The following is a 23723-nucleotide window of genomic DNA, read 5'->3' on the forward strand; positions in this document are numbered from 1 at the left end:
GCCTCTGCAACTCAATGCTGCAAGGCAAACGCAGCTCTCCATTAGACATTAATGTACTTATAGTGTACCAAAACGCAATAATAACTGTTGGTATCGTCGAAGCCTAAAAGAGGAGGACCCAAGAGATATCACGTAGCTCACTAGAGTAACCCGTTTTGCAGAGCGGCTTACCCCGTTTATTTGCTTGGTTGTAGAGGTTAAGCTAAATAATGATATATGGAAAAATATTACGAAACGTAATGAGAGCTTGCACACCAATGGATGTCAAAAATCTAAATCTCTGTAAGTGACACTAAACTAAATAGGCCCAGGACTAGGCTTTATTGGCTTTAGGGATGATTGGCTATTTATACATTCTAGCTTTAGACCTACTGTTAGACGTTCCCAGTGTATTAAATAGTGGTTACTTACTTCCCAGGGGGTGTCAAACTCATTCCACTGAGGGCCGAGTTGGCAGCCGCTTTTATAGTTCTTCTTTCGATTAAGACCTAGACAACCAGGGTGAGGGTAGTTCCTTAGTAATTAGTGACCTTAATTCGTCAATCAACAACAAGGGTAGATCGAAAACCCGCAGACAACTCTGCCCTCATTGGAATGAGTTTTACACGGGGCTAGGCTATATTCGTGATTTGACTTCTGTGCTTGTTATTTAGTCTATGGTGACTGGCCTCAAGTTATTGATGATACAAACCTGAATAAATGGAATTAAGAATTGTATTTTCTTATCATCATCGTGGTCATAATGTCATTAGTCTAGTGAAATGGTGCTTTCACGACAACTGGGAACTCGGGGGGAGAAAAAAACGAGGTCAAATCCTGACGTCAGTGATCGGATTTTCAAGTCGGAAAGTCTGAGCTTCAGAAAGGTGCGCAGTGTCCCGACTTTGAACTCCAAAGTTGGATCACCGTTCAAAAAAAGATTTTCCCAGCCGGAGCTCATTTTTCCCGAGTTCCCAGTTGCCTTGAAAGCACTGAAGTCGGGAGATTTCCGAGTTCAGTTGATTTGAATGCGGTAAACGTCCAGACTTCAGTCAATGACGCACATAGACAGGAGCGCACTTTGGAACTGCAGGACTCTTGAGTAACCATGCAGACAATTGAAGTTCTGAAGTGAGTACTTTTTTAATGTGGATAAATAAAGCATATTTGATCAAACCATTGCATAAGAGTATATTCATAGTTTATAGACGTGGTTAAGACTAAAGAGGTCAACGGAACGCAGACAGTCGGGATAGAAGAAAAACGGTGGGTTGGCGGCGCACGTTCAACAAACAAAGTGGATGTTCGTCAAGTCGTGATCGATGTATTGTAACAGGCCCGATTTGGATATATTTGTCTGTTTTCGCTGCATAACATTTTATAAATCGTCCCTTTTCAGGTTTAGAAGAAGTGACCGCTTAATGTTAACTCCCCATTTGTATAAACTGGTAGCATAGCTAGGATAGCGAAATCTGGGTTTGGAAGCATGTCGTTTTTAAAGGCGCGCATGCAGAAATCGCTCCACCATTTTCTGGTTGCAAATATTAAAATAGTTCGACTAATGTCCGTTTTATTTGACTACAAGCAAGAATGGTACGATGATATTCTACACTATTTAAACAGTTGTGAAATATATTTTCCATTACCACATATAGTAATATCAGCTGGTTGAACCTTGTGTACAAAACACAAAGTAAAAAAAAAAGAAGCAAAGTAATGTCGCACATAGAACATATCTACTGCTTTCAATGAGAACGACAGATGTTGGCTTGCCCAAAAAGTTATGTTTTGCAGCTTTAACTGTAATGCAGTTGATTAGTGATGACGACATGAACATATATTAGGGTTGACATCCATACAAGCATTTTATTCAGATTTATACCTCTGTGAAATACCATTTATTTTCCCTGGGGGGCAATGAGTAGGTTTGGGAGGTTGAATGAAATAGCTAAATTCCCATGTGCCAAAATATAAAAAACTAGTTAAATGGGTTTCCATCGCATTTTCAACTACTGTTAGTTTTGTAAGAAGAAATGTTTTGCTATATAGCGAATCTTTAGTTTTGGCAACAGCTCGTAGATACGGTGTGGGTAGGCTGCCTACATGATGAGAGCAAGTTTGTTAATACATTGGGGGGGGAAAGTATGATCCCCTGCTGATTTTGTACGTTTGCCCACTGACAAAGAAATGATCCGTCTATAATTTTAATGGTAGGTTTATTTGAACAGTGAGAGACAGAATAACAACAAAAAAATCCAGAAAAATGCATGTCAAAAATGTTATAAAATGATTTGCATTTTAATGAGGGAAATAAGTATTTGACCCCTCTGCAAAACATAACTTAGTACTTGGTGGCAAAACCCTTGTTGGCAATCAGAGGTCAGACTTTTCTTGTAGTTGGCCACCAGGTTTGCACACATCTCAGGAGGGATTTTGTCCCACTCCTCTTTGCAGATCTTCTCCAAGTCTTTAAGGTTTCGAGGCTGACGTTTGGCAACTCGAACCTTCAACTCCCTCCACAGATTTTCTATGGGATTTAGGTCTGGAGACTGGCTAGGCCACTCCAGGACCTTAATGTGCTTCTTCTTGAGACAGTCCTTTGTTGCCTTGGCCGTGTGTTTTGGGTCATTGTCATACTGGAATACCCATCCACGACCCATTTTCAATGCCCTGGCTGAGGGAAGGAGATTCTCACCCAAGATTTGACGGTACATGGCCCCATCCATCGTCCCTTTGATGCGGTGAAGTTGTCCTGTCCCCTTAGCAGAAAAACACCCCCAAAGCATAATGTTTCCACCTCCATGTTTGACGGTGGGGATGGTGTTCTTGGGGTCATAGGCAGCATTCCTCCTCCTCCAAACACGGCGAGTTGAGTTGATGGCAAAGAGCTCCATTTTGGTCTCATCTGACCATAACACTTGCACCCAGTTGTCCTCTGAATCATTCAGATGTTCATTGGCAAACTTCAGACGGGCATGTATATGTGCTTTCTTGAGCAGGGGGACCTTGCGGGCACTGCAGGATTTCAGTCCTTCACGGCGTAGTGTGTTACCAATTGTTTTCTTGGTGACTATGGTCCCAGCTGCCTTGAGATCATTGACAAGATCCTCCCGTGTAGTTCTGGGCTGGTTCCTCAACGTTCTCATGATCATTGCAACTCCACGAGGTGAGATCTTGCATGGAGCCCTAGGCCGAGGGAGATTGATCGTTCTTTTGTGTTTCTTCCATTTGCGAATAATCGCACCAAATGTTGCCACCTTCTCACCAAGCTGCTTGGCGATGGTCTTGTAGCCCATTCCAGCCTTGTGTAGGTCTATAATCTTGTCCCTGACATCCTTGGAGAGCTTTGGTCTTGTCCATGGTGGAGAGTTTGGAATCTGATTGATTGCTTCTGTGGACTGGTGTCTTTTATACAGGTAACAAGCTGTGGTTAAGAGCACTCCCTTTAAGAGTGTGCTCCTAATCTCAGCTTGTTACCTGTATAAAAGACACCTGGGAGCCAGAAATCTTTCTGATTGAGAGGGGGTCAAATACTTATTTCCCTCATTAAAATGCAAATCAATTTATAACATTTTTGACATGCGTTTTTCTGGATTTTTTGTTGTTATTCTGTCTCTCACTGTTCAAATAAACCTACCATTAAAATTATAGACTGATAATTTTTGTCAGTGGGCAAACGTACAAAATCAGCAGGGGATCAAATACTTTTTTCCCTCACTGTATGTAAGACGGAAGCCAAAATAAAAACTAATTTGCCTACATAGTGAAAATATTATGGACAAAAGAGACAAATGTTTATTTGTCAAACGGCAGCCAAGCATTGATGATCATGTCACCAGAGTAAGACCCTTGTTATACATTGGAACGAGGCATCAAGTTCATCACCTTGCACTTTCATCATAATTGATTGAATCGCTAGCCTAATAAACCGCATGCTTTCCCAATGAGTAATAGTGGACGGACCAAACGACATGGCATTGCTTGATTCCATTTACTTTGATTATGATTATTATATCAATATTTGCGCAAAAAAGCATATCCACTGACAATTCTCGCATAATTAATTTTACAGACAAAAAGATCGCATCTTGTCTAGCGTGTTTTGTCGACATTTAGAAAGTTTACCTACAAATGTTCTGTTTTCATCAGGCCTGTCATTAAGTTGTTTTAATATGTACTTCACTCTCATAGAAAGATTGAATGGAAACCTGGTTTGTGATGCTAACTTTTATTTATTTATTTATTTCCGGGTTGTTTTGTGTGTTGGTATTCCAGACAGGCCCTCTCCAGCCTGGACCCTACCCAGCAGCAGCAGCTCTTGGTGGCCGGGTCTGCGGTGGCCGTGGGCGGGCTGCTGACCTGTTATTACTGGGTCTATCAAGGGACGAAGACCAAGCGCATTCCAACAGGGGATGGGTGGTGGGGGGCAGGAGAGAAGCCTCGGTCAGAGGATGAGAAGGTTTTCCCCTTTCAGGTCCAAACTTCCGATGAAGAGATACAGGTAGGATAATAAAGGGGGTGAAACATAATATAAAGTTCATTATTGCTGCAAGTCTTAATGTCAGTTTCTGCTGGACACAAACTGGTTCAATCCACTTTGTTTTAACTTAATTTGCCAACATATTGTGACATGGAATCTACATGTAAAATACATTTTAGATTTGAAAGAAGTAAACTGTTGTTTTTTGAGGGTGAAATTTCAACCACAGGATTATGTCATCATGGTAACCAAATTTCAACAGGCAATTGTATAAAAATATGTTTAATTAATTTGTATATTTTAAACAATGTCAGATCATCAACATTTCTATCCACTGTCGAGGGGAAAAAAACAATAGGCTGGCCAGCACCTCCCGTTGGAGAGTTGATGCATCTACAACTACTGTAGTGGCTTCCTTTCCTCTTTACCATGGCCACTGCCCAAGCCTGAAGCGGGGTTGTTTGGTACGCATACAGTCCACACTCAAGGTTTCCAAAAAGCCAAACATTCAATGTGATCCAGGGATATGGTGCAACAAAAATGTTTATTCTTCTTATATCTAACAGGAAAATGATTATCCAATCAACTTAAAACATAGATTACTCGATATGGAAAATACACAATATGACCTGTCTGTCTGTATGTCTGTATGTCTGTATGTCTGTATGTATGTCTGTATGGTCAAAAAACTATACCGCTCCCGCGTCTAGCAAGGACTCCTCCCCCCAAAGGCCCAACTTCCTGCTTTTATCCTAACACACTTACTGCAGTACAATGAATGGGCAAGAGGGGGGGGGGACAAAAACAAAGTTACGCTAACAACAAATGAATACATCTCAATCAGGTAAATATAAATCATAAAGGTACGTACCTAATATTTCATCATATACATTCATATTTACACAAATATACATGGAGCTCTATATGTTCTGTCTTTTATACAAATATGTCCAAATCGGCTCTAACAACTACCCTTTGGTATTTCATCCAGGGTATTAACCAAGCCCAGCCATTATATTTATCACAGACTATTACCTATGTGCTATCGCGAGAAGGATTGTTGTGAGATCTCCAGTTAAAAACGAAATAGATTCGCTATTAAAGGGAAGTTTTAACAGAGCAAATGAAACGGGACCGTACTTTATCTCTCCATACATCATCAATGAGACTATTTAGCCCTGTATAGCATTAGTAAAATCATCAACAGCTATTGTTTCGATTCAACCCAGAATTTAATTAAACATAGACAATAAAATTGGCCAAGTGTTTCGAACTCTGGTTGATGTAAAATTTAGTGATATTGAATTGTTTGGTTGTCAACACAATGTATCTTCTGCTTGTATAGTTTGATCTGTGCCAATGACAGGAGGAATAGTGACCAGTAGCAGGATCAATAGATACTGATGGTAATATATACATGTAAACAGGAGGAATAGTGATCAGTAGCAGGATCAATAGATACTGATGGTAATATATACATGTAAACAGGAGGAATAGTGACCAGTAGCAGGATCAATAGATGGTAGTGGCAATCAATAATCAACAGCTGTTTAGCAGACTAATACATTTTAATCAATGATAATTTTAGCAGCAGTGTAAATTGACTGAGCGGGTAGACTCCTGTGGATGGACATGGAGTCCGTGTGGATAGTCTGTGGGGGAGGGAGTGTCATGGCCAGGCGATAGAAGTTGTTTAGGAGTCTGTTTGGCTGGGCCTTGATGCAACAGTACCGTCTGCAGGACGGGGAGCATGGAGAACGGTGATCCACAACTGCAATCTTGGTCATTTGGTTCTGCTATCAGATGAAGCATAGTGATAATACATTAATCTGTTGTATAAATAAACAAAATATCTGACATTGTCTTCCCAATTTGCAGTAATATACATTTCGGTAACAATTAAACCAAAAATCAGACATGGTTTTTCCATTGGAATTTGGTTGTGCTTTTAGATGGTTGAAAGCGTAGTGATAACACATTGGAAATTCAACTAACTTTAATCTTTTTGAGTGGGTGAGTATAGGTTGTAATCTCATTGATCAACATCTCAACTAAATATTACCCAATTATCCACGTTGAAATGACGTTTGTTCCCAGTGAGTTATGGTTGAGTATCTCTTTTTAATTTCATGTGAAAATCAAGGGAACATGTAACTTTGTATGACCACAACAGGCCTAACACAGGTCTTCTTCCTCCTCCATCATCTTCCTCCTCTACAGGACTTGTATGAGCGTATTGACAGGACCCGGTACACTGAACCACTGGAGGACGCAGGCTTCCAGTACGGCTTCAACTCTACCTACCTGAAGAAGGTTGTCTCCCACTGGAGGCATCAATTTAACTGGAAGAAGCAGATTGCAATACTCAACAAGTACCCTCAATTCAAAACCAATATCGAGGGTTAGTAGGCCTTGATGATCACGTCATGATCTTTATAGTGCCAGTTTCTGTCTCTCACTCTGTTTGGCATTTGTCAGGCATAATCATTAAAGTCTGTTTTTAAAAAAAATGTTGATTAAAAAGAGTAAGGCCTTTATAAAAGGCTCATACGTTCGTATAACAAGTTACCCTAATGTTTTCCCCACTGCTCCCCATCCTCTAACCCTGATTCCTCTTCCTTCAGGATTGGATGTACACTTCCTCCATGTGCGTCCACCTCGCCGTGAGGGCCAGAAGGTGTTGCCTCTAATGCTGGTGCATGGCTGGCCTGGCTCTGTCTATGAGTTCTATAGGATCCTGCCTTTACTCACTGACTCGCTGGACAGTCTGGCTTTCGAGGTCATCTGCCCCTCCATCCCTGGATATGGCTTCTCCGAGGCCCCTCGTAAGCAAGGTGAGGACTTGCTTCTGGGGCATAAGCATTCTCTGAAGCAGGGGGGGGTCGAACTCATTCTGTTGCAGGGGCCGCTTTCGGTCTTCAACGAGGTCCAAACGGCTACACTGAAAATGTGTTTTATATATATATCCTCGTCCGTCAATATCTGACTGCCTAGCTTTCTTTTTGGTGAATATTAGCGAGCTGGACACAGTCAAGAAACTGTACAAATGTAAACTGAACAAAAATATGAATGCAACATGCAAAGGGTTAGTCCCGTGTTTCATGAGCTGAAATAAAATAACCCAGATATTTTTCATACGCACAAAAAACTTTTCTCTCAAATGTTGTCCACAAATTAGTTTACATCCCTGTTACTGAGCATTTGCCAAGATAATCCATCCACCTGGCATGTGGCATATCAATTTACTGATTAAAACAGCATGATCATTACACAGGTGCACCTTGTTCTGAGGACAGTTAAAAGGCCATGCTAAAATGTGCAGTATTGTCACATGACACAGATGTTTTGAGGGCGTGTGTAATTGTCATGCTGACTGCAGGAATGTCCACCAGAGCAGTTGCCAGAGAATTTAATGTTAGTTTCTTTACCATAAGCCGCCTCCAACATTGTTTTAGAGAATTTGGCAGTACATCCAACCTGCCTCACAACCACAGACCACCTGTAACCGTGCCAGCCCAGGACCTCCACAACCGGCTTCTTCACCTGCGGGATCGTATGAGACCAGCCACCCGGCCAGCTGAGGAAACTGTGGGTTTACACAACCGAAGAATTTCTCCACAAACTGTCAGAAACCGTCTCAGGGAAGCTCATCTGCGTGCTCGTCATCCTCACCAGGGTCTTGACCTGACTACAGTTTGGCGTCTTGTCCGACTTCAGTGGGCAAATGCTCACCTTCAATGGCCACTGCCACGTTGGAGAAGTGTTCTCTTCACGGATTAATCCAGGTTTCAACTGTTCAGGGCAGATGGCAGACAGCGTGTATGGTGTCGTGTGGGCGAGCGGTTTGCTAATGTCGACGTTGTGAACAGAGTGCCCTATGGTTGGGTTATGGTATGGTCAGTCATAAGCTACGGACAACATTGCATTTTCTCTATGGCAATTTGAAATACACAGAGATACCAGAGATGAGTGTAATGTTTACTGTTCATTTTTGTTTATTTCACTTTTGTATATTATCTACTTCACTTGCTTTGGCGACGTTAACATATGTTTCCCATGCCAATAAAGTCCCTTGAATTGATAGCGTGACGAGTTCCTGAGGCCCATTGTCGTGCCATTCATCCGCTACGATCACCACAAGTTTCAGCATGATAATGCATAGCCCCATGTCTCAAGGATCTATACACAATTTCTGGAAGCTGAAAATGTCCGTTCTTCCATGACCTGCGTACTCACCAGACCAATCACCCATTGAGCATGTTTGGGATGCTCTGGGTTGACGTGTACAACAGCGTGTTTCAGTTGCCACCAATATCCAGTACTTTGCACAGCCATTGAAGAGGAGTGGGACAATATTCCACAGGCCACAATCAACAGCCTGATCAACTCTGAGAAGGAGATGTGTCGCACTGCATGAGGCAAAGGATGGTCACACCAGAAACTGACTTTAAAAAAAAAAAAAAATTATCCATGTCCCTACATTTACCGAAAATGTTCTGTGACCAATAAAAAGCATGAGTTGGCGCACACCAAGATAAAATTATTTAGTTTAGAGGTGCTGATCGACGGTGAATAAACTAACTTTTGGTTCAACCATGATGCATAATTTACGAGGGAGACTTATATTTTTTTAAAGGTATATGCGACCAACATGCATACCTGTATTCCCAGCCGTGTGAATTCCATATGATAGGGTTTAATTTATTTAAACTGACTGATTTCCCTTTATGAACTGTAACTCAGTAAAATCTTTAGAAATTGTTGCATTTTGCGTTTTTATATTTTTGTTCAGTGTAGGTCCATTATCACTTCCACGCAGTTGTGATTTTGGTTTTATACTTTAAAATGACTATCGTGTTTGTCCCCCCCCTTCGCCGGATTAGACGGGCGCTGTATGTTTGACACCCCAATTCTAAAGAACTGTGATGGCATAGACCAGTTTTTGCAAACGTTCTGTCACATCGTTTGTTGCAAGAATTTGAGCTGGACATGTCCATATATCCTGCTAAGTGACTTATTATGTATCTCTATCTGGTTATATCATAACTCCACACCACAGTAATACAGGGTTAGATTACAGTAACCCCATCCTGACAGGCTGGAGGAGTTGTAGAACCTAGAATAGCAATAAATATCCCACTAATACTGTTTTTCTTCATTTAAAAAAATAATTTAGTAAGGAGATTCAAGTTTTGTTATTTTCTGATTGTGTTAAGTCATATTTTGGGCTTTTTAACCCAGCCCTTTTTAGTAAAGTTACTATTTGTTCACTATACTAGGAATAGATGAGTTACTAAGGGCTATGCTCTTCTGTGGTGTCATACTAATGCATCTGCTCTTCTTCTGTGGTGTCCCTCCCTGCAGGGTTTAACTCTCTGGCTGCAGCGAGGGTCTTCCACAAGCTGATGGAGCGTCTGGGTTTCTCAGAGTATTATCTGCAGGGAGGAGACTGGGGCTCACTCATCACTACTAACATGGCCCAGATGAAGCCAGAGTAAGAACAATTCTCCTCTTTTCTAGATAAGTGCACTTGCCCATTCCCCGTCATGTATTTTAAAGCATATAATTGATGTAAACATTGGCTGGACTGAGTTGCCAGTAATGTCTAATCCATGAGGGGGGAAAAAACAGTGTGCATCTGTACACTTTGGAAGAAGGGTTTAAAATCAGGAAACAGCCTAAGAACTCCCAAGTGGCGTAGCGGTCTAAAGCACCACATCTCAGTGCTAAAGGCGTCACTACAGCAGCCCTGGTTCGATTCCAGGCTGTATCACAACCGGACGTGATTGGGAGTCCGATAGGGCGGTGGACAATTGTCCCAGCATCGTCCGGATTTGGCTGGGGTAGGCCGTCCATTGTAAATAAGAAGAATTTGTTCTTAACTAGTTAAATAAAAATAACAGACAGCCGGTCCCAGTTTTCCCTCTCGTCCTTCCCCTTGGAACTCATACCCTTTTGATATGTGTTGATCTGTTAGGTGGGAACAATATGGTGGAAGCACCACCACTACACTGATTCCACCTATCCAGACCCTTCAGATACACAGCACCACCACTACACTGATTCTACCTATCCAGACCCTTCAGATACACAGCACCACAACTACACTGATTCTACCTATCCAGACCCTTCAGATACACAGCACCACCACTACACTGATTCTACCTATCCAGACCCTTCAGATACACAGCACCACCACTACACTGATTCTACCTATCCAGACCCTTCAGATACACAGCACCACCACTACACTGATTCTACCTATCCAGACCCTTCAGATACACAGCACCACCACTACACTGATTCTACCTATCCAGACCCTTCACATCTGCAAATATCGAAGGGTTATGGTGATGTGTCCTAATCTCGCTCCTGGGGACTCCAAGGTGTTCACATTTGGGTGTTTGCTGTACAGCACTACACAGCTGATTTAACTCATGAAGTTTTAGTATTTGAATGAACTGTGTAGTGATAAAGCAAAAAAACGCAGGGTGTACCCCTTGTCGACCCCAGGGCTGAGTTTGGGAAAGGCTAGGTCACGGGGACATTTAGTGTACACAGAATAAAATGTCTTCAGATCGTCAACACTAAAACCATCAAGCAGAAAGATTTCTCTGTTGGATGACCACACACTATGTTCTCTTCCTGTGCTACTGTGTAGGTGTGTGAAGGGTCTCCACCTCAACATGTTAACTAGCAAAATGAAGGGGTTCGGTGTCCTGTTTTCCATCCTGATTGGCCGCTACCTGCCCTGGCTGGTTGGGTTCACCCGGGAGGATGTCAGGAGGTTGTTTGGTTCAGTAGGTTTCATGGAAAGGAACGTCTATGAGATCCTCAGAGAGACCGGCTACCTGCACATCCAGGGCACCAAGCCAGACTCCGCTGGTGAGACGTTTTTTTTTACCTGAAATTTCACCTGGTGTTTTGATGATCCACGACTCCCAGGCTTGTTGTTTGAGCATGAGACTGAATGGACTGCGTTGTTGGTCAGTTTTTACCATCGGTCTGTAGTACTCGTAACACCACCACACACACGGGGTGATATGCTTGATCCATTTTTGCCATGAACAGCCTTTCAAAGCACTTCATGGCTACAGACGTGAGTGCTACGGTAGTCATTTAGGCAGGTTACCTTGGCCGTTCTTGGGCACAGAGACTATGGTGGTCTGCTTGAAATGTGTAGGTATTACAGACTCAGACAGGGAGAGGTTGAAAATGTCAGTGAAGACACTTGCCGGTTGGTCAGCGCATGCTCGGAGTACACGTCCTGGTAATCCGTCTGGCCCCGCGGCCTTGTGAATGTTGACCTGTTTTTTTAAAGGTCTTACATCGGCTACGGAGAGCATGGTCGCAGTCGTCTGGAACAGCTGGTGCTCTCATGCAGCTTTTGTTCCACAAGTAAGGTCTAAGAACTAATCTTCAAAATGTTCTTACGTTTTATGTTTTGGTGCCTCTAGGGCAATTCAGAAAGCTGATTGATGACCTTATTACTGATGAATGTGTTTTTTATGATTGTTTTTCTTTCTTTTTGTATTTTTAATTTGTGTATTTCAGGGCTGTAAAAGAGACCATGGTTTCTGTATGACTCCCTGGTAAAATAAATAAATGCACGGGACACACAGCCCTCTGATAGTTTAGCTGTAGTAGTCGTACTAATCATATTGTGAAATGTCTCCCCCTGCAGGTTGTGGAGTGAATGACTCTCCAGTAGGCCTGGCTGCTTACATGCTGGAGAAGTTCTCCACCTGGACTGACTTCAACAACAGGGACTTGGAAGATGGGGGGCTAGAGAGGTACAAGCTACAGTTCAGCCTGTTTACTTTGGGTTGTGAGTGGAGAAATAGATACTTTTTAGGGGGTAAATATATTGCTGTCCCATCAATTACTCGTAATCAAATGATGGTCAGATCTGCCAAAACTGTAGGGGAAACATTCAATACAACTTTATTTGTCCCAGCAAAACAATGAACCTACTCTATTTGCATGAACATGTTGCCTTGGTAGCACCCATTCACAGTCCTATTCACTTGACACCAAATGGGGAAAAACACAAACAAACAGGGACTACCTGGGTTGTATTTATTAATGTACACAATAGCAAAATATTTTGCAACTGAAAAAGTGTTTCTTATTGGAGAATGAATAAAACCCAGGACTATTGATTGGTTCATTGAGAAAGCCCGGTTCCTGTCTTTTTAGGAAGTTCACCCTGGACGATCTGCTGACCAACATCATGATCTACTGGACCACCGGCTCCATCGTGTCCTCCATGAGGTTCTACAAGGAGAACTTCAAGACCAACATTGAGAACAGACTGGATAATAAGTGAGTTTGTATGTGTGGTGTCATAGTTCTCCAGTATGACACGGGCTGTTCCTACAGGGCCTGTCCAGTTAATATGACATGGGCTGTTCCTACAGGGCCTGTCCAGTTAATATGACACGGGCTGTTCCTACAGGGCCTGTCCAGTTAATATGACACGGGCTGTTCCTACAGGGCCTGTCCAGTTAATATGACACGGGCTGTTCCTACAGGGCCTGTCCAGTTAATATGACACGGGCTGTTCCTACAGGGCCTGTCCAGTTAATATGACACGGGCTGTTCCTAAAAAAACTACAATAGACGCTATTTAATAATACATGCCAAGGGACGTATAGTACATTTTGTAGTTTTGTGATCCTTGCGGGACTTGAACCCATGACCAACTGAATCATTCACAGAACCCTAATCATGCTTGCTTTGTGTTATGATAACAGGCTCCCAATAATGAGATGTTCTAGGTGGTTGTTTTCTACCTACTTTAGTTGAATGCACTGATTTGTGAGAGAGACATTCTGCTAAAATGAGTGTCTACTATGACTAAAATGTAAATGTGTGGCTGTGTTTGTTAACCTGTCTCTTGTGTCCTCAGTACGGGGGTATATGTACCTACAGGCCTGGCGGCGTTTCCCAACGAGCTAATGCACGTGCCCCAGTCGTGGGCCAGAGACCGGTTCAGGAACATCTATTCCTACTCGTACATGCCCCGAGGAGGCCACTTCGCTGCCTTCGAGGAGCCACAGCTCCTGGCTGACGACCTGCTGCAGTTTGTGAAGAAGGTGGAGAAGTTGTAGAGTTGATGGATACAAGAGATCGACTCTCCACTCCTGCCAAGTGCCTGGAAGAAAAACCAGCAGGACTGCAGAACATGATAACACTACAGCTTGGAATTGTATCTTTGTACTAAAAAAAAAAACATTTTAAATGTTAATCTAAGATAAAAAGTCAGAAGCACTGTCTGACAAAGTATTTACCTGATAATCAATCAGTGATGTTAACACTGCAATATGATCATGCTCAGTGATTGTGTTGGTGTAATATTAAGCCTATACAGTCAACATAATGGACCAATACTGTAATAAAAAAAATGAAATTATCAGCACTTAAAACACAGATTACAAATGTCTTCCAGATTGCACAACAACTGTGTGAAAGCAGCCTCAATCACAGATGTCTGTTCTAATCTTGTTTCAATAATGCACTACTGCTGTAATCATGTCTATTGTGACGGCCCTTTACGGCAGGGATGTCAAACTCATTCTACAGAGGGCCAAGTGTATGTGGGTTTTCCTTTCAGTTAAGACCTAGACATCCAGGTGAGGGGAGTTCCTTACTAATTAATGACCTTTTATTCATTGATCAAGTACAAGGGAGGAGTGAAAACCCACAGACACTCAGCCCTCCATGGAATGAGTTTGACACTTTCTGTAATGTCTTCCTGTGTAGTGTCTAATATTTGTGGGGCTGGTGTCCAGGAGTGACCTGGACACAGCTTAAGTCTAGTTCTAGACTAAAAATATATTTCAATGGTAGTGTTCCATTGAGCATGGTTTTCAGTCTAGGTCTGGATTTAGCCTAATCTATGTCCAGGAAATCGTGATGAATTTTCTGTGGACCCCAGGAAGACTAGCAGTCACTAAGGTGTCAGCTAATGAGGATTCAAATAAAGATGATGCTTAAAGTTAGAGAGGGAGATATAAGATTCCAGCTTCAGTGATTTTTGCAATTCGTTCCAGTCATTGGCAGCAGAGAACTGGAAGGAAAGGCGGACAAAGGAAGTGTTGTCTTTGGGGATGACCAGTGAAATATACCTTATTGGTGACCAGTAAACTGAGATATGGCGGTGTCTGCGTGCCCATGTTGATTTTTGTCCATCCACACCCAGACTCAATCTGAACACGCAGGTTGAAATATCAAAATGAACTCTGAACTATATTCATTTGGGGACAGGTGTGAAACATTCATGGCCATTTAGCTTGCTAGCTGTTGCCAGCTAATTTGTCCTGGGATATAAACATTGGGTTGTTATTTTACCTGAAATGCACAAGGTCCTCTACTCTGACAATTAATCCACGGATAAAAGGATAAATCTAGTTAGTTTAAATTAATCGCTGATCCTTCAATCTTCTACTTCGGACTTTATATGGCTGTTGGCAACCAACTTTAAGGTTCATTCCTACCACCAACTGGACTGGAGTGTGGACCTCAGTTCAGCTTTCAATGACATGTGGGTATTATGCTCCTAAAAACCAATGATGATGCGGGACTAACAGCGCATATTGCATCAAAAACAGAACCAAGTTATAGTTTAACACCTGGCTACGCAGACGCTCGTTGAAGAACAACCAGTTTGGATGAAGACTAAATAACGTGTGTGTGTATATTTATTTATACAAAGCGAGCGGTGTGGTCAGCATTTAAGTTCACCATTAGCACTTCCTCGTTTGTTCCGCTGTGTCGGTTTGAAAATCCCTCTGGACGTTGCATCATGGGAAACGTCGGTGGGAAGACTGGAGCCCAGGTCAACTGGAGCCTCCTGGCGGTGAGTTTGTTCACACCGAGACCGGCACGGTTAAAAACATATCCGTCTGTTCTGAGAAGTAAACTAACGGAAGAGGCCTGTCAAACGAGTAAATTACCCACAGCCATGAACCTTAATCACTATGTTGCCATATTGAAAGTTAACTGATTGTAGCTACTTATGTGGCTGACACGGTGTATGTATTTGTTTTTGTGTTGTATTTGATCAGTCAGCTGTCAGGTGCAGTTCTCAGGTGATTTGGACCAACGTGCTCTGGGCCATGGCGTCGGTGTGTGTGGCTGTCCGTGTTCGACCCTTGAACAAAAGGTCTGTATACTCTCATTTATTATGTAAACTCTCCTTTAATCGGAATGGACAATCCATAAATGTTTTTCATGTTGCCGTATCGGATTGATATAACTTGATGTATGATGACATGACTCAGCATATGAATGAATCAGTGGGGTCTGTGTCATTTTAAGATGATGGAGGACGATAACTTCTTAATGGGCATTGCCTTATTTTATTTTTTAACAGCATATTGGATGGCCGTCATTAATTTTCCGTTCACCCAACTCAATCGATAGGTTCAGGCTACTACATGATACTCGAATTTCCGCATGAAACTTAACGACGAGAGATATTATTTTAATCAAAGTGACAGATGTATTTGTTTTTGTTTGAGTGGCTGGTTAGGGGCTGGAACGTAATTACAAATCATTTGTTGATTGCAAATTGACCACGAGGCACAAACAGATGAAGCAATTATTTCAAACCTTGTTTACATTTGTATATGATCAAATGTCTTATGTCTGGGAATACTAACACATTTCTTTAATTAAAATCACTTGGTGTTAATTTCATGGTGTTTTTACAGTTAATGTCCAACAATGAATAGAAAACACCTGCGGGCTGCCAGTTGGGGAACTCTATACTAAAGTGTACAGTAACTAAGCGGTTTAGTAGTTACTGCCCCGGAGACGACAAAGTATTAACACCAAAAACGTAATTCATTGATTTGGAAGAGTTTCAGTGTTGGATAGCCAGCTAGCTAACATATCACCCCTCTCTGTTTTGAGCTGGTTGTTTGAGTAGGCTAACTAGCTATAACTTATGCTTTCAGTACTAGAGTAATTCTCTGATCCTTTGATTGGGTTGACAAAATGTCAGTTAATGCTGCAAGAGCTCTGATAGGTTGGAGGATGTCCTCCGGATGTTGTCATAATTACTGTGTAAGTCTATGGAAGGGGGTGAAAACCATGAGCCTCCTAGGTTTTGTATTTTTAGTTGATGTAAGCAGAGGAGGACGAAAACTACCTGTGGTACATCATGGTGTTACCCTACAGAGTTCTGTTGAGGGCTACTGTAGACCTTCATTTCCTATTAGTGTTTTAGTCAATTATTTGGTGACAAATATATTTAGTATAGTTTTATCTGAAAATGATACCTTTTTAAATGTTCCACTTTTTAAAAAATTCAATTCACTGAGGATGATGGTCCTCCCCTTCCTCCTCTGAGGAGCCTCCACAGGAATGAAGGCTATATATCATTAGAAGAGTAATGAAATAGGATAAAAATATCCTATTAATTAAATATATTAATTAAATAAATAAAACGTTCAGGGATAAATATAGTAATAATTTACTCAACACTAGAGATTGCTTTTTCAAAGATGAACTGCACAGTTCAAATTCTTGTTTCCCGATAAGAGGTGTTTTCTCATTCAAGTAAATTATCATCACAACATTGATTTGTATATATCGTCATGACACTTACTCGCCCACAAACTAACAATATATATCGTCTGTAGGCCTTCACTCGACATTGTTTGCTGTTTTCTACATAAAACAGCCTGACTTTTGACTTAATGTAAACTGTTCGAAAAATCTACATCCATTTCACAGAGAAAAGGAAATGTCAGCGAAGGTGATTATCCACATGGAGGGGAACACGACTTCTGTAGACTGCAACAAAAAGGTCAATGCAACATTAAATCGTCAGAAACCATTCTTGAGCTTTTGTTTTAAGTGACACATTTTTGGGGGAAGGAACAGATTATGATGATATGAGAAATGTTTGTACAAATATCGGGACCAACCGAAGGTTCTAGAATGAAGATGGCACAATGACAATGGCTCTCCTGTTTTATAAATGAATCAAAGCTGGATTTTTTTTGTGTTTGTAGGACATACACAAAGGCATTCCTGGCATTGGCCTGACTGACCGAGGAAGACATTCATTCTCCTATGATTTCTCCTACGATTCTACTGATGTCAGAAGCCCCAACTTTGTGCCTCAGGAGAAGGTATAGCACAAACACACACACACCTCTGAACCTGCAGCCACTCAAGTGGCACACTGTTCATCAGCTATACCCTCAATGGAGACCCTGTGGTGTGTTCTCTACGTGGAGGAGAGGCTGTACATCTCTCTGTTATCTTTAAGTTCTGCTCTGGAGGAGAAAGAGCTATAAGAACTCCCACATACCAACTGAACTCGCCCTGGTTTCACACATGCATCCGGCTTAACCCCTAATTCACCTCTTACCACCCCCCCTACCCCCTCCCGGCCATCCCTGTTCATTGCAGGTGTTTAAAGACTTGGGCTGTGATGTCCTGAAGGCAGCGTTTGAAGGTTACAACGCCTGTGTGTTCGCCTATGGAGAAACCGGATCAGGGAAGTCTTATACCATGATAGGAAGCCCAGTAAGTCACCCAGGATTATTATTAGAGTTTTTTTTGTATTACAACTTTGAAATTGTGATTTTTAATTTGTTATTTTTTTTACATTTTTTAAAGGACCATTTACACTAAAATGCATGAAAATGAAATAACATTGACACCATCTGAAATATAACTGGTGCGCGTCACTGCACTCTAGGTAGATGAAGAGCTAGTGGTGGCTCCTTACTCTATTTACTACAAATATGTTGTAACTTGTCACTTTGATCTTTAAGGTTAAGTGTGAGATTTTAGCAATAAAGCCCTTTCTCAGCGTACCCGGAGTGGTTGAACTCGTGGATACCATTCTTTTTATTTTTGTTGGTGTCTGTGTGCATTTTGAAGTTGCTAACTAGCGTTAGCTCAATTGCTAACTAGCGTTAGCTCAATTGCTAACTAGCGTTAGCTCAATTGCTAACTAGCGTTAGCTCAATGGCTGGAAGTCTATTGGAACAGATGGTACAATGATTGTGTGCTAACTCTAGTTAGCAATGGCTCGCAAAACTGCTTTCAACTTCTTTCAAACTGCTTGCAGATACATAAAAATGGTATCCATGATTATCCAAGCCCGTCTCAGCAGAAATATTTGTAATAAATTTGTATCTATCGTAACAGTCAAGTTTGGACACATCTACTCATTCCAAGGTTTTTCTTTTTACTATTTTCTACATTGTAGAATAATAGTGAAGACATCAAAACTATGAAATAACACATGGAATCACTGCATAGTTGAGTAATAGCTACATGTAATAAAAGTTTAGGTTTGTAGCAGAACTATGCAAGCATCATAGGCCGGACTTCGTCCAAGGTGCCACCTATATTTTAAATTATAAAAAAACAAAAACATTTTGTGACGTAAAACGACATTCACATATTCCACTGCATTTGTATAAGGTGGTGTAGACTCTTTAACTTCACATCAAATGCCCTGGCTGTTTGGTTGGTGTTTGTAGAAGTTGTTGCTTCACTGGACGTGTGCGTGTGTGTGGGACAGCAGAGGAGAGGGACTATAGGAAACACCATATGTATGTTAAATGTACATGACCTCTCCTGTTATACTTTCTTCCTTGTGTTCCAGGGAGATCTAGGTCTGATTCCACGGATCTGCGATGGCCTGTTCTGTCAGATATCAGAGATGGACCAGGTGGATGGGGCCTCCTTCCGCACAGAGGTCAGGTAAGAGTCAGCGCTGGTGAGCAACTAACAACAACTACTGTAGCGTGCTGTCACGGAACAGTTGATGGCCATAGCTAAAGCTACTGATGTCCTCTGGGAGGGGGGGAAGAGAGAGAGAGCACTAGCAGTTTAAAGAAGTGTGGCAGACAGTGTGGTCCAATGGTGTTGGCTGGATGGCATGTTCATTTGGCACCTATCTAAAATGTGACTAATTAGCTGAGGGTCGACCATGTGAGGTCATCTGTTGGTATTCACAACGTTTACCTGTCCAGACTTTTAGCCAGTAGAGCAGATTCGAACAACCGGGGGAGGATGCGATAAAGGAAGGTGAACATTGGCCTTTTCACCTTCTGTATGATAAGTCTGAGGGACTCTAGCTGACCTAACTGCCAAACCCCCTACAGTAGCGCTAGGATAGCTGACCTAACTGCCAAACCCCATAGAGGAGCGCTAGGCTAGTTTACCTGACTGCTAGTTGGATGATTTTAGAGTACAGCGTGATTACAGTACATCTGTATGCCAATGAACATAAAGACAAGCTGTCTTATACCAGCTCCGCTGTAGTAATTCCTATGGATTTTATGACTAAATAAAATACTTTCCCCAGCCGCTGTCAGAATATATATATTTTTTTATAGAACTCTTTTAATTAAATAAACATACAGGGTATTAAAACTTAATCAGGTGGAAATGGTGTCTGCTTTCATTTTTGTGTGCTCAGAGAGAGATCGTTGTGAGTGTTAAAGTTGTTTCCAGACAACTAAGCAATAACGTTCCCTGTCTCTCTTTCCTCCCACCCACAACCCCAACAGAATAAATCTCTTTCCTCCCACTCACAACCCCAACAGAATACGTCTCTTTCCTCCCACTCACAACCCCAACAGAATAAGTCTCTTTCCTCCCACTCACAACCGCAACAGAATAAATCTCTTTCCTCCCACTCACACCCCCAACAGAATAAATCTCTTTCCTCCCACTCACAACCCCAACAGAATAAATCTCTTTCCTCCCACCCACAACCCCAACAGAATAAATCTCTTTCCTCCCACTCACAACCCCAACAGAATAAATCTCTTTCCTCCCACTCACAACCCCAACAGAATACGTCTCTTTCCTACCACTCACAACCCCAACAGAATAAGTCTCTTTCCTCCCACTCACAACCCCAACAGAATACGTCTCTTTCCTACCACTCACAACCCCAACAGAATAAGTCTCTTTCCTCCCACTCGCAACCCCAACAGAATACATCTCTTTCCTCCCACTCACAACCCCAACAGAATAAATCTCTTTCCTCCCACTCACAACCCCAACAGAATAAGTCTCTTTCCTCCCACTCACAACCCCAACAGAATAAGTCTCTTTCCTCCCACTCACAACCCCAACAGAATAAATCTCTTTCCTACCACTCACAACCCCAACAGAATAAATCTCTTTCCTACCACTCACAACCCCAACAGAATAAATCTCTTTCCTACCACTCACAACCCCAACAGAATAAATCTCTTTCCTACCACTCACAACCCCAACAGAATAAATCTCTTTCCTACCACTCACAACCCCAACAGAATAAATCTCTTTCCTACCACTCACAACCCCAACAGAATACATCTCTTTCCTACCACTCACAACCCCAACAGAATAAATCTCTTTCCTACCACTCACAACCCCAACAGAATAAATCTCTTTCCTACCACTCACAACCCCAACAGAATAAATCTCTTTCCTACCACTCACAACCCCAACAGAATAAATCTCTTTCCTACCACTCACAACCCCAACAGAATAAATCTCTTTCCTCCCACTCACAACCCCAACAGAATAAATCTCTTTCCTACCACTCACAACCCCAACAGAATAAATCTCTTTCCTACCACTCACAACCCCAACAGAATAAATCTCTTTCCTACCACTCACAACCCCAACAGAATAAATCTCTTTCCTACCACTCACAACCCCAACAGAATAAATCTCTTTCCTACCACTCACAACCCCAACAGAATAAATCTCTTTCCTACCACTCACAACCCCAACAGAATAAATCTCTTTCCTACCACTCACAACCCCAACAGAATAAATCTCTTTCCTACCACTCACAACCCCAACAGAATAAATCTCTTTCCTACCACTCACAACCCCAACAGAATAAATCTCTTTCCTACCACTCACAACCCCAACAGAATAAATCTCTTTCCTCCCACTCACAACCCCAACAGAATAAATCTCTTTCCTACCACTCACAACCCCAACAGAATAAATCTCTTTCCTACCACTCACAACCCCAACAGAATAAATCTCTTTCCTACCACTCACAACCCCAACAGAATAAATCTCTTTCCTACCACTCACAACCCCAACAGAATAAATCTCTTTCCTACCACTCACAACCCCAACAGAATAAATCTCTTTCCTACCACTCACAACCCCAACAGAATAAATCTCTTTCCTCCCACTCACAACCCCAACAGAATAAATCTCTTTCCTCCCACTCACAACCCCAACAGAATAAATCTCTTTCCTCCCACTCACAACCCCAACAGAATAAATCTCTTTCCTCCCACTCACAACCCCAACAGAATAAATCTCTTTCCTCCCACTCACAACCCCAACAGAATAAATCTCTTTCCTCCCACTCACAACCCCAACAGAATAAATCTCTTTCCTCCCACTCACAACCCCAACAGAATACATCTCTTTCCTCCCACTCACAACCCCAACAGAATACATCTCTTTCCTACCACTCACAACCCCAACAGAATACATCTCTTTCCTACCACTCACAACCCCAACAGAATACATCTCTTTCCTACCACTCACAACCCCAACAGAATACATCTCTTTCCTACCACTCACAACCCCAACAGAATACATCTCTTTCCTACCACTCACAACCCCAACAGAATACATCTCTTTCCTACCACTCACAACCCCAACAGAATACATCTCTTTCCTACCACTCACAACCCCAACAGAATACATCTCTTTCCTACCACTCACAACCCCAACAGAATACATCTCTTTCCTACCACTCACAACCCCAACAGAATAAATCTCTTTCCTACCACTCACAACCCCAACAGAATAAATCTCTCTTTGTTCAGGCTGTGAAAAGATGACTTGCTTTGATGTAAATGGCACTTTAATCTCTGTCAACAATAGATGAGGAAAATCATGGCTTTTATTATTGTGTTTTTCTGACAGGGTTTAATTAGGTAATTCGCTAAGTGAGTGAAAATTAGCTTGAAAATACAATTTATCTCAGTGGATGATTTGGATCAAGTGATAAGTTATTCTGATGGTTGAATGAAAGCAGCTAGTCAGAGTGACAGATATCAGGAACAGGAAATGGAGTAGCTATCTAACGTCTTCACAGATTATCATGTGATGTGGTTAAAGCTACTTATCTTTCCCCCATCAAATAGCAAACGCCTTTCTAGAGCCTGTAGATACTGAAGGAAGCTTGCGGTCGATTGTTCTGCAGCCCGATGGTGGATGGTAATAATGATGATGATGATGATTATGATGTGAAATGTTCCATGTCTTTGTTTGTTAGCTACCTGGAGATTTATAATGAGCGTGTGCAGGACCTTCTCACGACTAAGACGGGCCCAGGGAGCAGGTCAGGACTCCACCTCAGAGAACACCCCAAGGATGGGCCCTATGTGGAGAGTAAGACTTTATCACTCACTACCACATTGATCAGGGGTCTACAACCTTTTCTTGCCCAGGGACCCCCCCCTCCCAGCTAGACCGGCAACACAGGGACCCCCCCCTCCCAGCTAGACCGGCAACACAGGGACCCCCCCCTCCCAGCTAGACCGGCAACACAGGGACCCCCCCCTCCCAGCTAGACCGGCAACACAGGGACCCCCCCCTCCCAGCTAGACCGGCAACACAGGGACCCCCCCCTCCCAGCTAGACCGGCAACACAGGGACCCCCCCCTCCCAGCTAGACCGGCAACACAGGGACCCCCCCCTCCCAGCTAGACCGGCAACACAGGGACCCCCCCCCTCCCAGCTAGACCGGCAACACAGGGACCCCATCATATGTTAGCCCAACATTTGTGTTATCATCAGGTGAATGATAATGGCAAAGAAAAGTAATCAACATTTTAAAATTAATAGATTTGGTAGAAACGCTGAACTAAATTATGAAGTCAACATGTAAAGTGTTGGTCCCATGTTTCATGAGCTGAATTAAAAGATCCCAAGAATGTTCCTTACGCACAAAGCTTCTCAAGTTTTGTGCGCAAATTTGTTTACATCCCTGCAGTTTTGCAACTTTAGCCTGCATCTTTGATATGTGCTGAGAGAAGGACAGTGCACCGTCTAGCCATACTCCCATTTACTTGTATGAGGTGACTACCTCAAGCTCTATACCCTCAGAGGTAGTAATAACACCTGTGGGAGGAGGGGCATTCTTCTTACCAAACCACATGACCTTTGTTTTGGAGTTGTTCAGAACAAGGTTAAAAAGGCTTGTTGGACATGTTGCTAACTCAAACTCAACACTGGTTTCTGTTGTTGT

General features: G+C 42.3%; 2 protein-coding genes across 7 annotated transcripts in view; both read left to right on the top strand.

The window, feature by feature from the left end:
• The first annotated feature begins 835 nt into the window (after window positions 1-835).
• ephx5 (epoxide hydrolase 5) lies at window positions 836-13887 on the top strand. 2 transcript variants are annotated; one of them, XM_029765574.1, is made up of 9 exons: window positions 836-1110; window positions 4246-4480; window positions 6680-6860; window positions 7084-7293; window positions 9824-9953; window positions 11121-11344; window positions 12144-12252; window positions 12659-12784; window positions 13371-13887. In XM_029765574.1, the coding sequence occupies exons 1-9, from the start codon at window positions 1088-1090 to the stop codon at window positions 13570-13572; spliced, it is 1440 nt and encodes a 479-aa protein (XP_029621434.1). In that variant the 5' UTR covers window positions 836-1087; the 3' UTR covers window positions 13573-13887. The 2 variants fall into 2 exon arrangements, with proteins under 2 accessions (XP_029621434.1, XP_029621435.1); XM_029765575.1 differs by having other exon boundaries at window positions 4255-4480.
• A 657-nt stretch (window positions 13888-14544) lies between these two features.
• The window catches only part of LOC115201723 (uncharacterized), a 69108-nt gene continuing 59929 nt past the window's right edge, over window positions 14545-23723 (top strand). For 4 of the 5 annotated variants that reach the window (XM_029765569.1, XM_029765570.1, XM_029765573.1 and 1 more), the window contains exons 1-7: window positions 14545-15320; window positions 15529-15626; window positions 17204-17276; window positions 17485-17604; window positions 17888-18004; window positions 19098-19195; window positions 22749-22864. In XM_029765569.1, the coding sequence (XP_029621429.1) occupies window positions 15267-15320; window positions 15529-15626; window positions 17204-17276; window positions 17485-17604; window positions 17888-18004; window positions 19098-19195; window positions 22749-22864 (676 nt within the window). In that variant the 5' untranslated portion in view covers window positions 14545-15266. Of the gene's footprint in view, window positions 15409-15528; window positions 15627-17203; window positions 17277-17484; window positions 17605-17887; window positions 18005-19097; window positions 19196-22748; window positions 22865-23723 lie in introns of all 5 variants that reach the window. The other variant, XM_029765572.1, reaches the window with a different exon arrangement.

This window comes from Salmo trutta, chromosome 10, assembly GCF_901001165.1.
Source record: "Salmo trutta chromosome 10, fSalTru1.1, whole genome shotgun sequence".
NCBI lineage: Eukaryota > Metazoa > Chordata > Actinopteri > Salmoniformes > Salmonidae > Salmo > Salmo trutta.